The following is a 16,179-nucleotide window of genomic DNA, read 5'->3' as shown; positions in this document are numbered from 1 at the left end:
TGCATAAGTGCATCTCTACACAGTTGAGAAGACTTGCAGCCCACAAGAACTCTATCCAGTTTTGTTTTCATAAGCAATATTGAAAACAATTGAACTATGGAATATTCGTGATTAAAAGGTGTCAGTCCTACAACTTCCTTCACTGAGAGAGAGAGAGATTTTACTTCACTCACTCTCACACTTCTAAAACACATTTATTCAATCTTACCTTTGGACCCACCTCGCCCTTTCCAGGAATTCCCTCTGGGCCTCTTGGGCCAGGTAATCCTTGTTCCCCCTAACAATAATAAAAAGAGGGTATTAATTTTCACACAGCAGTTATTTGCCTTTTTGATTTATGCTCCACCTTTCAGCAAACTGCATTTCCAGTGCAGCTTAAATACTTCCTATAGATACAATAAAATACAAAGGGGAAACAAAACAATCTGAAACAGGAAAATCTCAGCAGCACAAGACATCTGGAGGACAGCCATAGCTCCGGGGTAGAGCATCTGTTTTGCATGTAGATGGTCCCAGGCACAATCACAGGTATCTCTAGGTAGCGTTGGAAGCAGCTGAGAGCCAGTGAGGTATAGTGGATAGAGTGTCAGACTAGGACCTGAAAGACCGGGGTTCAAATCCCCACTAGACTATGAAGCTCACTTGGTGACCTTGGGCCAGTCACCATCTTCTTTCAGTCTAATGTACCTCGCAGGGTTCTTGTGAGGATTAAATAAGGAGAAGAATCCTGTATACCACCTTGAGTTCCTTGGAGATAAAGGTGGGATATAGATAGTAAATAAATACATGGTATAAAGCCTCTCTTTTTTATTATTTTCCTCAATCTCTACCTTACTGTACGTTAATTTCCTAAATTATCCTCCAATTACATGGCAGCCCTACTGAGGGTATTGTCATTCTTGCTCTGAGAAAAGGCCATGAGCTGTGCTCCCTCACATTCCCCTTCCATTATACCACTGCAGGGGGCACAAATAAGATTTTGCAAGTCGAAAGCCAAAACCGCGGGTCTTTATGCTGAGGAATGGTTTGTCAAGGGTGAGTTACACTGCAAACCGAACTTGGACCTTTTGTTTTAGACAAGCAGCTGACAAACAAAATGGTGTTACCTTTTTCCCAGATCCTCCTGACAGACCTGGCTTCCCACTTTCTCCTGGAAATCCTGGTCTTCCTGGTTCTCCCTTTGGAAGAAGGTTTAAAACAAAAACAAGTTGGAACACACCATTGGATCAGTTGGGGAGGGATGCTTTTTCCTTTTTATCCTACAATGTGGTCTAGTGGGCTCAGCATAGGTTGTTTGAATATCTGTTCCTTATTTTAACTTCCCTTGATAATGTCAACAATCTACGGGACCAAAAGTTTATCGAGGACTGGAGAAAGTTGGTGGACTATTGGGAAAGTATAAGTGATAGAGAAATAACGTTAGTGGCATTTAAAGAAGCTCTGTAAAAGTTAAAGAAATATTGCAAAAAAGAAAAATAGGTTTCAAATGGTTTTTCGAAAGGCGATAGTGAATTTAAGAACTGTGTATTTAAAAATTAAATTTGGATGATTGTCAGAGAGGCTGAAGGAAGTCCAAAATTGGAAAATTTGTTAAAGTTGAAAATGTGATGTGTTATGTATTTTTTCTGTGGAAACTATTAAAAATTATTTTTTTTAAAAAAGATAATGTCAACAATCAGTGAGGCACTGATGCTTTATGGACCAATACTTCTGCACATTTTGTCAAAAATAGCACTGCTATTAATAGTTGAGCTATTAGCAATTGGTGCAACTGGAATATATCTGGTACCTATACCAGAGTTCCAAAAGTATCACAAGAAGTAGCCATGAGTGTTACAAAGCTGAACTATCAAGGAGCGGGGCACACCACTGGAAGGAAGCTCTGGAACTCAATTTCCTTTAAAAAGGCAGTTTTAAAGCATTTAGATACAAGTGTTCAAAACAGGCTCACTTTAGGTCCAGGCTGTCCAATTCCTGTTGGTCCAACTTCTCCTTTTGGTCCAGATGCGCCCTCTTGTCCCTTAGAAAAACAAAAGTATTTATATTGAGCATGCTAAGTAACGTTTTCTCCTAATTTCCTATTAATGTAGGGGGTGTGTATGTGTGTGTACTCATTCAACAGCCCTTCCTTCAACAGGTTCTCAGAGCACCTAACAAAAAGTTAAACTTACAATAAAACAAACTAAAGCATGATGAAAGCAGTCAACAGAATTAAAAATCCCAAGAGAGAGACTGAAGGTAAAATGGTGCCAAGCTTCTCTCAGGAGAGCATTCCACAGTCTTGGTGCTACCACTGAGTAGGCCCTTTCGGCTATACCCATCGGCTGAAGGGGGTCAACTGAAGAACAGCCTCTGTTGAAGATCTTAAGGGTGCAGGCAGGCAACTGAGTCCAGATAGCATGAGCACACAACACTGGTCCTTTTTCACCTTCACTGACTTCCCATACATTTCCACATCCCAATCAAAGTGCTGGTTTTAGCCTGCACCCTTTGGAATCCAAATACCTGAAGGCAGTGGTTCCCAGAAACTGAACTAATTATGGCGGAGACAGGTCAGAACAGAAACCGCTGCCTTAATGCATCCCTAGCTGCAGTGATCATTCCATTTCTAAAACACGGCATTGTGCGTTTTGAGGCAAGAACACTCCTCCAATACAACAGAGGGGAAGCTTTAAGTGCTGGTCAGAATGTGGTCATGTACATGTCTTTGAGATCACCCACTGATATTGTGGATGTTTCCCACAAAGATCAAGGATGGAATGTGGCTCAAAAGAGAGAGAACTGTGTTTTCTTTCCATTGCTCCCATCAAATAACATCCTTCAAGAAATGTTTTATCTTTGACCAGGAAGTTGGTCTGATGAGTATCTGTGCACACACTTCCCAGCTCTTGACTTTCAGTCAGTCATGGAAATGCAGATGTAGTAGCAGATCACAGAAATTGTAATTTTCTACTAGTAGGGTTGCCATATGTCCTCTTTTCCCAGGACACATCCTCTTTTTCATGGGTAGAGTTGTCATCCATAGTTAAAAGTAGATGTCGGCAAATGTGTCCTTTTTTTTTGCTCTTCAAAATATGGCAACCCAGAAGCCTATCCATTATGATGGCTTAGGTGGATAAGAATGGGATTATCAAAACAGATATGGTTCAAAACCTATAATTTACTAAGATTTATGTCAAGTCATTGTAAGGGTCAAATAAACACAATGAGGCAGCCATGTGTATGGTATCTTTGTGTAGCAATGGACAAATCTGAAACTGAATCTGATTTTCCCCCCATTGTACAATACATTTATTCCAAGTTCAATGCATACCTTTGGTCCAGGCAGACCGAGGCCTCGTGACCCTTTCACACCAGGCACACCTTTTGGACCTTGAATACCCTAAAGAGATAAAACTATGAAGTTAATCAGAACTGCCCTTCCTTAGACGCTAGAGATCCTAAAAATAAAGCCAAGGGGAGTGACCTTACAAGCTTTAGTCACAAGGAAAGGTAGGTCACAAAAGCATATTGTGATTTTGTGTGCACACCGACAGGCATGCAGGGTAACTTGTAAGTTCAACCCAACATTAAGACTTTCGTTATTCCCGCCCCATTAAAATTTCTATTACATTCTAGCCTTTCTTTTATCTCATATTTTGTATTATAAACCTGGAAGAACAGGGTGACAGTTGTTGTTGTTGTTTTAAAGGCTATGTGTTCTACATGATCTGTTCACACATGACTTGTATGCTAAAAGCATAATCCAAACATGGAAGTGAATCAGGACTGGGCAATGACTTCCAAAGGGCTCAATAAATCTTTTCCTGGCTATGGTTGCATAATGTTCTCGTCCTCAACAGAAATCACATATCCACAATTCCTTCTCAGATTTGTTCATAAGTCAACCAAATACCTGGTCAAAAGTAGGTAGACCCCTGATGTACATTTACCTGCTTTCCTTGGATGCCAGTTCCAGGTGGTCCCATTATGCCCTGTGGTCCACCCATCCCTCGTTCACCCTGCATGAAAATATGGTCTCTCCTATAAGTTATTGCTTTAGTCAAGGCATTCTTCATCAACTTCATCACCATACTATTTTTAAGTTTATAAGGCTTTTCCCACATTCTTGCACATTGGCTCACAAACTATTCAAGAGGAACATCTCCCGGGGGGAAAGATCATGGGATAGAGAACATTTGGGGAAATAATGAGACCTAGTCAGGACAAAATGATATGAAAAAATGTGGTCATGACATCATGGGGCGCATTTGGATGTCACAATAAATCATGTTGGGAACAAACCTAACCTCCCACCAGTCTCAAGCACTTCCACCTCCTCACTTATTCCTCTTGCATGCCTACAAGTTCAGGAACTTTTGCTTCCGCGTACCTTGTCGTGTCAACCAAATCTGACAAACCATGGTAAATATCAACTATGGTTTTATTGAATCAAGCCAACTCCAAATTGTGATTTAGGAAGCCATCTGACTTCAAACAAACCACAGTGATTAAACACATGCAGTTTGTGGCTAATCAAAATCATCAGTGAAAGCTTTCAGCTTCCTCCCCACAGCCATGCCAGAAAAGAAGTTGAGAGGAGGACTGTGCAACTCTGGAGGGTACAGGGAAACTAGGCTCATTTCACAACAAACCACAGTCTACCATTATACCTGAACACAGACATTATGTAGGCTGTCTCACAATCAAGGCAACTATTCATTACACTTTTCCTGCATTCTTTACAATGAATTTCTTCTTCGTCCTTCAGACTCCTAGGGCACCATCTTCATATAAGCTTTCATTCAATTTATACCCTCTGTTCCTCACATCGTACCTTATCTCCTTTGATGGAGGGTCCTGGTGCTCCAACAGGTCCTGCTGGCCCTTCAGAACCTTTGTCACCCTGAAAATACAGGACGTTAGCATTGAATTAAGCTTCTTCTTTTTTTACATTCCTTCAAGACTGCCACAATTGCACACATGTAAATCGGATTAGAATAAGATATGGCCAAGCATCGACTACTTCACAGCAAGGTTCAGTTCTTTAACCCCTAGATTATTTATATACAGGCAGCGACCAATTTATGCGTATCCTCTCTAGTAGCTAAATGTCTGCTAGTAGTGAAATAAAACAGGCATAGCAATATTGAAGTAGTAGGACACATACAGCAATATTAAAGTGGGATGAGCATTTAGTTTCAGTCTAGACACTGTAAAAGTTGCAGGCAACTTTTCAGTTAGAGTACGTGGAATGCAATATTTGCATACTGGAGGGGAAAATATTGTAGAAAAACAAATGAGTTCTCTCAAGCCACAGGAGGTTGTGGCTCTTCCGGTCCATATCTGCTAGGACAGGATATATGTGGGAACAGGACAATAAAAACTGCTTTTATTTCCACAGTTAAGCACTTTTGTCTTTTTAAACTTGTATGTTAATGAGTAGGTTGTTTAATTTTCCAGAAACTGCTAATGGTTTATGAAGATGCAAGTCTCCACAGAGATTTAGTCTAGCATTCTTTGATGTTAGACTTTCCCACAGCCCTGTTTTTAGCATATGCGCCGCTGGGGTGCAAAAATCCACCCAGTGCCCCCAAATTTAGTTTAGCCCCCAAATTAATTTATATTATGCTTATGTCAGACACCATGCTTACGCCTTATCACTTGTTGTGAATGACAAGCGTGCTGTGTCTTTGGTAAATGAGTGCACAAACGCGGAAGTCCTTTAGTGAAACAGTAGGTATACATTTCGGTAATTACTAGGTATATATGTATTTTGTCTTTCTAGCTTGATCAAAATTATTTATTATTTCGTAACAGGTAGAAGCTTAGGTGGCTTCAGCGGTGGGTGCCTGGCGCCCCCCAGAATTTGGCGCCCAGGTGCCCCACACCCCTTGTACCCCCAGGTAAAGACGGCCCTGCTTTCCCAACATACAACTGCAAATGGTGTCGTCTTTTAGGGTGAAAAATGAGTGACATGAAGATGCTGAGAAACCAGGTCTGCTTTGAGAGTAGGAGGACAGCTGGGGCTGCTAAGGACAGCTGAGTTCCTGCTGGTCTCATTGAAGTTACAAAAGGAAATCACTTCAGACAGGAAATCACAACCTAAATGCTACACACAGAGAGCTCATGATGCCATATCAAGGTCCCAGAGACATTGTGGGGGCATTAGAACAATGGATGCCAGCCACAGCCACCCAGGCTCCAAAGAAGTGCTGGAAGGACCACTGACCTCAGATGGCTGCAAATGGATTCTGGATTGGCTGGAGACTCAGCTATGGGCCCTCCTATGGATTTGGGCTGTTGGCCATGTTACCAACCCACGAAATTTGATCCATATACCCAGTGCCATTTTTCTAGAAAAAGAGGTGCCAGAACTCACCATGAACACCACCCTGTTCTTGTAGAATGGCAATGGCACACACCTGAAAGGTGCCGGAACTGAGTTCTGGCGAGTTCCAACTGAACAAAAGCTCTGCATATACCACAGACACACAAATCCTTTTGTGTAACAAATCAAAGAGCATTTGATTTATTGGTTTGCTTCTGACATTTTTATCCCACTTTGCTACAGAAAAAATAGAACCAAGCCTCTGTTGTAGGCACTTCCTCGACTGCAGGAATATTATTGGGCTAGGTCAAACAATCCCCATTTCTGAATAAACTTGGAGCAGGGATTGGTGCTTTGGGATGCAGGCCTAGTACAGAGATCCATTTAATTAATGGTCCGTAACAATCGCCAGGCTGTTAATACTAATTGGCCTGAGGGAGGAGAATGCTAACTGCCTGCGAAGGAGTCACGCAGGCCTGGTGTTTGGTAACATAAATCTAGGGAATAGGAATCACCACAGACCCAACAAGGCAGCAACAGAAGTAACTGAAGGATGGGGGAAAAACATTTGTCACCACTGTTTACCCCCATCACCTCCAATAGCTACCACCACTGAGTGTTTTGAGAGGCAGGAAATGTCAATAACATCTGACAAGACCCAAGGAAAGCCCTCTTTAAGGAAGGATTAAGAGAAAACAGTAGTGATTTTTTTAGAATTTAGTTATTTTAGGATGTTTAAACTGTTGTCAGATTTTCGCTATGAAGGTTGTTTGTTAACAACACAGAGTTGACCAGAGATATTGATGGCTACTGAGGCATTCTCACACGTATTCCTGAACAGAAAAGATAAACTTCACTCCCAACCTCCTTAAATGGTAACCCTGGGACAAAGTGAGGAAATACTAACATATTTTAGACAAAGGAAGGGAAAGTTGTGGCAAGAAGAACAAAATGCACACCTAGTAATTCACTCAAAGAAGTGGAGGGGGAGGTAATAAATTGAGTGAACTGGAAATCCTCAAAATTTTGACTGAAATATTTACCTTCTGTCCTGGAACTCCTTCTCCCGGTGGTCCCCTTTCTCCTTGCACGCCCTCGGGACCACGTGGACCCTGGAGTTGATTGGACAAATGGTGTTTAGAGGCTGTGATGCAAAGCCCTATGGGTCTCTGAACCACACCTGGATCCCACAGTGCATGAAAGAACTTCCCTCCAGTTTCTTCAGTGTTACAAAATGCATCACAGGGATATGAGGTGTGAACTGTATTTCCACATTGGGGGCTTAACCGGATGCTATTAGCAAATCACATTTGGCTTTTTAACAACTAAGCAGGAATGGGCTCATCTGCCAGCTTCAGTTTCTTCCAGTTTCTCGTTTATCCAACCTTAAGTTCGGTTCACATTTCCATATCAGTTTGTGGATTTTACTTTAAGTAGTCTTCATGTAGCCCCCAACATTTTAGCATACTCCTAACATACATGTTTTTCTATGTCATTGTTGCCTAACATACACTTTTCTGCAACCCAGTTTCCTCTAATATAATGCATTTTTGCATGTGGCTTTGACCAACTGCCAACCTAGCAGTTCGAAAGCACATCAAAGTGCAAGTAGATAAATAGGTACCGCTCCGGCGGGAAGGTAAACAGCGTTTCCGTGCGCTGCTCTGGTTTCGCCAGAAGCGGCTTAGTCATGCTGGCTACATGATCTGGAAAAACTGTCTGAGGACAAACGCCAGCTCCCTCGGCCAGTAAAGCGAGATGAGCGCCTCAACCCCAGAGTCGTTCGCGACTGGACTTAACTGTCAAGGGTCCTTTACCTTTACCTTTTATATGCACACTTCACCCTAGGCATTTTTGTATACATTCCTTGGCTGGGGAGCTGCACTGTAAAATTTGGAGAGTGCAAATTTTGAAGGAGGGCTGTGTTTCAGTTAATGTATTGTTTCAAAAAGTAATAATAATACCCTGCCCATCTGACTGGGTGGCCCCAAATTAGGTAGGTTTATCTTTCAATGTGAACAGAATTGACTTTCTTCCCCAGCCCAACACCATGTGAAGTTAGGTCTCCATGCTTAAGACACTAGAAGAAGCTACTCTGCAAAACTTCATGTATGCACTAAATCCCCTGCATGCATGCCAGAGACTTGGGTTGGGGTCAAGAATATACACTCCATTAAAGCTGTTAAAGCTATAGTTAATATTTCAAGTATGCAGCCATCAGAAGACGAGGTGGGGGAAATAAGGCCCCTTAACAAAAGAAACAACCTAAGACCCCTGGGTTTTCAATAGGTCTCCTCTAAGCATGATGAAGCCTTGAGCCAACCCCTTGCCATTTTCTGCTGGCAACAAAACAGCACTGAATACAGCAAGAATACAAGGGGTGAAAAAAATGAATAAATGTTCTATAATCAGGGATGCTTTGGGCAAATTATATGATCCTAAGGAAAACACATTGCCTCTGCTGAAATGCATAGGACAGTCTTGGAGACGGTAGAATTCCACATCAGAGCTCCAGTGGCTATGTCAAATGGGTGGATTTAATATACCAAACTAGAAAGTTCTGCACAAGTCCCCTTGAAATGACTCCATTCAATTGAATGGGACTTATACAGGAGAGGTGCCCAATGCATTGTGCCACTTGCTTCCAGCTAAAATGCAGAAATTCTTTAACAGTATGTTATTTTTAATTCTCAGTCTCACTTTGATCCCTTGCACAACTTTCTTTTGCAGGAAGCAGAAAACCTATGGTTTACTTTTGTTTTTGTTCATTACTCTTCATAATGAATCAATACACATTGCCACTGCATTTCAATCAGCTGCACCCAAAAATTCCAACAGTGTAGAAAAAACTTCTGAAAAACTTGACCGCTTTACTTACTGTTAAGCCTGGCTCACCAATCCCAATAGGTCCTGGAAGCCCGATTCTTCCTTCCTGACCTCTGTCACCCTTGTAAAATTAAAGGATAAAAATTAAATAAGAACATAGTCCAATAACCATTAATGTTTCCATGAGCATATTGCCAATGTTGATCTTATACATTACCTTAGGTCCTGGATATCCAATTCCCTGGGCTCCAGCAGGCCCATAAGGACCAGCTGGGCCTGGCTCCCCCTTAAAAGAAGCAGAAATAAACAAATGATTAGTCTGTAGAGTGGCAAACAATATGAATAAGAAATTCCATTTAATGAATTTGTGATCCACAGTACCCAGGTTGAGAACCGTGTTGATTTGATCCTTTACAATCCCATTGGACTTTGAGTACAAGGATCAAGCAAAATGGCTTCTAGGAACTGCTGCGTTTCCTCAAGCTCTATTGCTGCCCTGCATTTCAGCTCAAAAGTTATCCTTGTGTGACTCCACGGAACACAGTAAATAGCAGGTGTTCTGACACACTAACATATTCCCATACCAGGAAATAATCCCTTTATGACTGGGTTGTTTTTAAACATATGTTTCTCTTGTTGTATCTTTCGCTCTTCATGTGGCAGTGAACGAGCACAGAGAATCTTTTTCAGTGCTTTTACTTTAGCTAGAAGTTAAAATAACAAAGCAAAGAAACTGGATTTCCTGTGGTTTGGTTACAGTTCAGCAGCACTGCACAGATGAGATAATCTGAAGCAATATGGGCTTTCCATCTTCAGACAACATAATTGAATTTATAAACGGGTGTATGTCAAATTCATGAAAATGCCAGCTTATCTACAAGAAAGTAAGGACTCGAAGCTGACAGATCCAGTCCCATTTATTTCTGTGCGGAAGATTTAAGCATGTGCTGAATTGTCTAAGTGAAATCAATGGAATTTAAGGCGCAATCCTTTACACAGTCCCCTGAGAGTAAGTCCCATTGAACCTCATGGATTTTACTTCTAAAGTAACATGTACCTCGGAATGGATTAAATTAGTCCCACTGTGTTCAGCAGAATTTATACACTACTCCAAGGCTACAATGCCACACTTGCTTTACTTGGAAGCAGGAATGTAATGAGGCAGTAATTTCTGTCCTATCCTGTTTGCTGCAATCAGTACTGTTTCCATTCCGCTCCAGCTCGCCTTCCACTAAAACCTACGTTATGCATCTCTCTACGTGCCCTGGCCAAAACTAACAGTTAGCTATGGAATTAATGACATCATTAATGACATCATTAATTTCAAAACTTTTTACTGGAAAGCAAATGTCAAAGCCAATGCAGAAAACAATGCAATTGCTTATGCAACATTTGCAAACTAAAACAATAATAAACAATAAAGGTGAATACTGCTCATATTCATCGGCATAGTTTCTGTTCCTGACCTCTATGAATTGCAGCCATTTCCACTCCCATTTCCAAGGAAGTCTCTGGCATCCCTACTTGGGAGCAAGCCCCACTTAGCTCTTTCCTTACCAGGGCTTCTGTGGTAACAGCAGCATAGGTGGTGGCCTGTTAGCATAATAAGACATCCCCCAAATCCTGAAGCCCTCAGCCAGTGGAAATCAAGTATAGGATTGCAACCTTAAACTATTGACTTTCAAATTAGAAGGCACACCCTTAAGTTTCCATTGATTTGTTCTTTCTTAGACGAAAATCTCTTAGGAAGAAATGTGAGGTTTTCAGAAGTCTGCTACACAGAGATGCTTTGGTGGTGAAAAAGTTAATACTTTTTCGATGTTAATTATCAACAAGAAATCTCTTTTTTCCCAACAGCAGGAAAAGGAAGAAAAGCCAAGAACAACATGAGAGCTAATACATGTCTGCTTTCTAATGATCTTGGCAGAGTTTCTACCGTAAATACTATACAATGACAGGATTCATGCAAGGAAGCCCTATGAGGACATCAGAACCAGCCTTTCTAAAAAAGAAGACATTGTATCTAGATTTTTGTCATTTGGTCAAATATATTCCATTCCAAAAGCATCTGATTCTGTCCCCCCAGGCAAATTAACTCTTAATTGCACAAGGATCTTTAATGTCCAGATGCATCCATAACGATATCAAGAAAATAAAATAAAAAAAGAAACCCCAACCTCCCTTTCCAGGTATCTAGGTCAGGCATCTCTGATAGCAAGTATCAGCCAGCCGAATGCACGTCAAGAGAGGAAGGCTTAAGAAGGTCTTTCTCCTCTCCACCCCTTAAGAACAATAGGTTTCACCCCCAAAATGGAACCTGCAACAAAATGTACACTCTAGTTTAGAGTTCCAGCTAATGAGATATGCCCTTTTCTAGGAAACTCCATTCCATCTTTCCACTGATTTATTCCCCGCCCTCTACCAGCAAACAGTCAGCATGCAGCCATCAGACATGCTCAGTCCTCAGGTGGGTTGCTTCTGGTGTGCTCCTGGCTAGGCTTTTCCCTAAAGACATTTTGTACATTTCAAATATTGGGGTTCATTGAAGCCTACCGATTACTCTGTCTGGATCCGTTGACTACAGAAAGACCCACACTCAAGAGAATTTGGTTCATTATTAGTACAAAGAGTAAGATGGGGTTTAATTTTTAACATCTCTCATTTACTTTTCTTGCACAGGCAGAACCATAACTTTTTTTAGCAGCATAACTTTAAAGCATGGCTTACACACTCGTTTTGTTTATGAGGACATCCTCCAGAATCCACCTAACTCCAATATCTATAATATTGACAGTAGGCCTCTTTCGGTGGAAAGATTCAGAAAGCCAACATCTGAAATCTCTCAACCTGACCCAGTGTTTTCTCTTTGTGCTGGAACTGGCAGTTTTCTTACAAGGCTGGCTTTCTGCTTTCCAAATATCCCTGCTTCCAAGAGCTTGTACAACAAGAAATCATCCAGAATATTTAGCACAATGGAACGTTTCCTAATTTAAAACACTTGTTTGTCCCAGCATTATCCAGAGGTGTATGTCCATGCGTGTATGCCTAAGTGGAATGAAAAAGGCTACCCATGAAGATCATATAATTGTTTGGATTTTCTTCTTCTTGGCTATGTAAGATGCACTTTATTAGTCCCTTTCATGTAACTCCTGGATTGTTTCCAGATTCTCAGCAGCTGCTAATACAATTAACATATATGCACCCATGACATTTTCTGGCATTAAGCTAAAGCCCTAAGGCTGCATGCAATGCCTTTTGTGGGTGGGGTAGGGTGAAGACTGGGGTTTTTCTTATGTAAGCCATTTAAAAAGAAATATCTCCCATTTTATCTGTGTGAGGGAAGGGGCTACATCTGGCAACTTCTGTGCTTCTTCCCTCCCGTACAAAACAAGAATGCTGAGAATCACAAGGTTTCCATTGTGCCTCAGCATGGTCAGGTGTCAAGACAAGGACATGAACCAAACAGGCAAGGTCAAAGCCAGTGCAAGCAGATTAGACTCTGGGAATCCAGATGCCACGGCATAGTCAGGGATGAGTTCAGAGGGCCACTTTTGGCAATACTTAGCATGACTAAGCCGCTTCTGACGAACCAGAGCAGTGCACAGAAACGGTGTTTACCTTCCCGCCAGAGTGGTACCTATTTATCTACTTGCACTTGATGTGCTTCTGAACTGCTAGGTTGGCAGGAACTGGGACAGAGCAAGGGGAGCTCACCATCACGGGGATTTAAACCGCCAACCTTCTGAACAGCAAGCCCAAGAGGTTCAGTGATTTAGACCACAGCACCACCCTTGTCCAGCTAACTATTCCAGAAAATATTTGTTTTAATTGTCTGAGAAAGCCTGGTGGCATAGAAAAGTTTTTAGCAAATGTTTAAAAGTTGGTATAGAAGATGCCTGTTGCATCTATGTTTCAGGAGCACCAGCCCCAGGTTGGCACAGCAGAGAGCTCCAGATTGGGTCCATCACTGGCAGGTGACCCAACTAATTCTTACCTGTCCCATCCCTCTCCCACCTAACACCATATTTCAGGAGGTTTACTCTGGCTGCTGCAGGTAAAGAGGTCACCAGTGGTAGCTTCTGCATCTGCTCACCTGTGCTTCCCCCTCCCCACCTCAAGGCCAAACTTGTAAAGCCAAACAGAGGGACACTTCTGCTATATCTTTACCCCCCACTGCTGCAATGGGTTGGGAGTTAGGCTTTTTCTTTTTGTTGTTAAGTCGTTTAGTCGTGTCTGACTCTTCGTGACCCCATGGACCAGAGCACGCCAGGCACTCCTGTCTTCCACTGCCTCCCGCAGTTTGGTCAAACTCATGCTGGTAGCTTCGCGAACACTATCCAGCCATCTCGTCCTCTGTTGTCCCCTTCTCCTTGTGTCCTCCATCTTTCCCAACATCAGGGTCTTTTCCAGGGAGTCGTCTCTTCTCATGAGGTGGGCAAAGTATTGGAGCCTCAGCTTCAGGATCTGTCCTTCCAGTGAGCACTCAGGGCTGATTTCCTTAAGAATGGAGGAAATCTTCTTGCAGTCCATGGGACTCTCAAGAATCTCCTCCAGCATCATAATTCAAAAGCATCAATTCTTCGGCGATCAGCCTTCTTCATGGTCCAGCTTTCACTTCCATACATCACTACTGGGAAAACCATAGCTTTTACTATACGGACCTTTGTTGGCAAGGTGATATCTCTACTTTTTAAGATGCTGTCTAGGTTTGGAGAGTTAGGCTAGCCCTGCCCAAAAATCTGAATTAATTTCATTGCTTCGCAGGATGTATTTTTAGCACAGAATCGAAATTTCCTAGAATATGACTCAGAGGGAACATCCACGGCTATCAATATTGTCTTGTTTCACAAGAATGGAATTCTCTTTCCCCCTTGACAACCTACAAAACTAAACAAATGCCTTCATCAAGTGCTTAAGGAGACCCACAGAAAATTTTGGCAGTGGCAATCCTAAATGCATGCCACATTTGTGTCCCAGTTGGAAAGCCATCGGTAGCTTCTCCATTAATTTTGTCAGAAACCTCTTCCACAGCAGTTGAATTGCTCCACGGGTATTGTCCTGAGAACAGACTTATTATTTATACACTTGGGAAAAGTAGCTGTCCACCATATAAATAACTGCAAGACTTTGAATTCATTCATAAGTGTATGGAAACTTTTTTTTTCCTAAAAGGGGGGCACTGAATGATCTTTCTGTAAAGATAACAGACTTTGGAGAGGTTGCTAAGTATCTGTCTGCCATAGTACTCACATGAAAAAGGCACTGACCTTTACAGGCTGAATGGGTATTTATTGAGCTGTAAACAGTCATTCATTTTACTGGGCAAAACTCTTTCTTGGGCAAGTTCATTTACTAGCTGAAGCTCATTTGTCTGAGAACCAAAGGGTGCCAAGATGCAAACTCCACTTTAAAACCCGCTAATTAAAAAATGGATGGCTTCTGTATCTTTGTATACAGTTTTCAGTCCAGAAGATAAATAACGGAGTTGTTTAATAAAGGAGTTGTAAATAATGACTTGCCAAGGCTTTGCTAAGGGTGGAAATGTTTCAGATCCAAATTTACTTTGCAAACACAGAAAGCAAGAGATCTCTCGGGATTTGTCTGCTGAAAATGCATTTATTCATAAAAGCTTTTTTCTATATCTCCCTTCAGCCCATAAAACAACAATGTAACTAAAGAGCAGATTATTGGCAATACTACTCTTTTTAATCAAGTGCTTTAAAGATAAAAAATATACTGTTTCAAGGTAGTGCTTCCACAACAAGGGAGTCATCTCTATATTATTGTTGTTGATGGAGAACACTGACCAATTCTTAAATGGAATTAAGCAGGAAGCAAGTGCCGTTACAGCTTTTTACATGGTGAAGTCAATACAAGTTAACTTTTCCAGTGACTGGAGATTATTCGGAATGCTCCAACATGCGTAAAGATCACAACAAACCATGTGCTATAAAAATGTAGTGAATGTAATCAGTGCCAGATGTATGTATAAGCTAAACAAGCTATAGCTTAGGGCCCCACTTTCTTGGGGCACCCAAAAAAAAAAAAAAAAGGAAAAAACTGGATGCACATTTCCAAAATATAAGATAAAAAACAAATAAAATAAAACCTACATACAGCAACAGTGTAAGTAATGGGACCCGCCTGCTAGCCTGCTCCCTAAAATATCACTAGTTTGCTCATTTCTATATACAGGGTACCATATAGCATATATGCAACACGAAAAAACAGCGACAACTTGTTGTTGACAAAGGACAGCTGGACATAGAAAGGGCCCCATTACCTTCAGTAGCTTAGGGCCTCATCAAACCTAAATCTGGCCCTGAATGTAATTCAGAACAGCTTTGATAATTCCCAAAATTTTAGATAAACCTACCCCCCCCCAAAAAAAAACCCCAACTGCTTAAAAATGTATATAAAACCTACACACAGAAACTGGCCCCGAGTTACAGTTATTCACATTTGGTACATGCAGTCAATTGATCTCCCTTCTCTGTGATACAATATCCCAGAAATGCCTTTTTGATCATCACTTTGTTCTCCAAGGGTGGCTTCTAAAGAAGTTATTAGGGAGAGATTCAAAAATGCTAAACACACCTTTAAATCACATGGTTGGGATTCTTGGGATTCCCTTTCAACTAACTGCAGCTGTGGCATCCCCCGACCTGGATCATGATCACAGCACAGGGAGGGGTTTATCTACTAGTGCCAATAACGGCTATATTTGAAATACAGTTGGCAGTTTCAGAGGGGAGAAGTTTGTTGGGGCTGTGGCAGGGAAAGAAAAATTTCTCCCTGCCCACCCCCAACCCTAATGGTTGGTTCTAAGGCAGCTCAGGCTTGTCCTTGGAGGCTCTTTGCAAAATATGCATGGTAACTGCATTCACACAATTAACATCACGTCTAACTTGCCCTGTATGTACAAAAGGCAAATAAATGTGTCAGAGCCAAGAAATAAGTTTAAAAAAAAAAAACAGTTAATCTCCACTTCTCCCTCTTCTCATTAAGGTAGCTAGTACTACTGGCACAATAGAGCATGTTGA

General features: G+C 41.5%; 1 protein-coding gene across 2 annotated transcripts in view; it reads right to left on the bottom strand.

Moving 5' to 3' along the window:
* Window positions 1-16,179, bottom strand: part of COL28A1 (collagen type XXVIII alpha 1 chain) — a 65,019-nt gene that overhangs the window by 25,003 nt on the left and 23,837 nt on the right. For both annotated transcript variants that reach the window (XM_081882850.1, XM_081882851.1), the window contains exons 12-20: window positions 9,354-9,422; window positions 9,189-9,257; window positions 7,354-7,422; window positions 4,817-4,885; window positions 3,933-4,001; window positions 3,314-3,382; window positions 1,952-2,020; window positions 1,107-1,178; window positions 209-277 (exon numbers count right to left, since the gene is read on the bottom strand). In XM_081882850.1, the coding sequence (XP_081738976.1) occupies window positions 209-277; window positions 1,107-1,178; window positions 1,952-2,020; window positions 3,314-3,382; window positions 3,933-4,001; window positions 4,817-4,885; window positions 7,354-7,422; window positions 9,189-9,257; window positions 9,354-9,422 (624 nt within the window). The remainder of the gene's footprint in view (window positions 1-208; window positions 278-1,106; window positions 1,179-1,951; window positions 2,021-3,313; window positions 3,383-3,932; window positions 4,002-4,816; window positions 4,886-7,353; window positions 7,423-9,188; window positions 9,258-9,353; window positions 9,423-16,179) is intronic.

The sequence above is a fragment of the Podarcis melisellensis genome, assembly GCF_964234715.1.
Source record: "Podarcis melisellensis genome assembly, chromosome: 12".
NCBI lineage: Eukaryota > Metazoa > Chordata > Lepidosauria > Squamata > Lacertidae > Podarcis > Podarcis melisellensis.
This window is presented reverse-complemented; position numbering and strand designations above follow the sequence as displayed.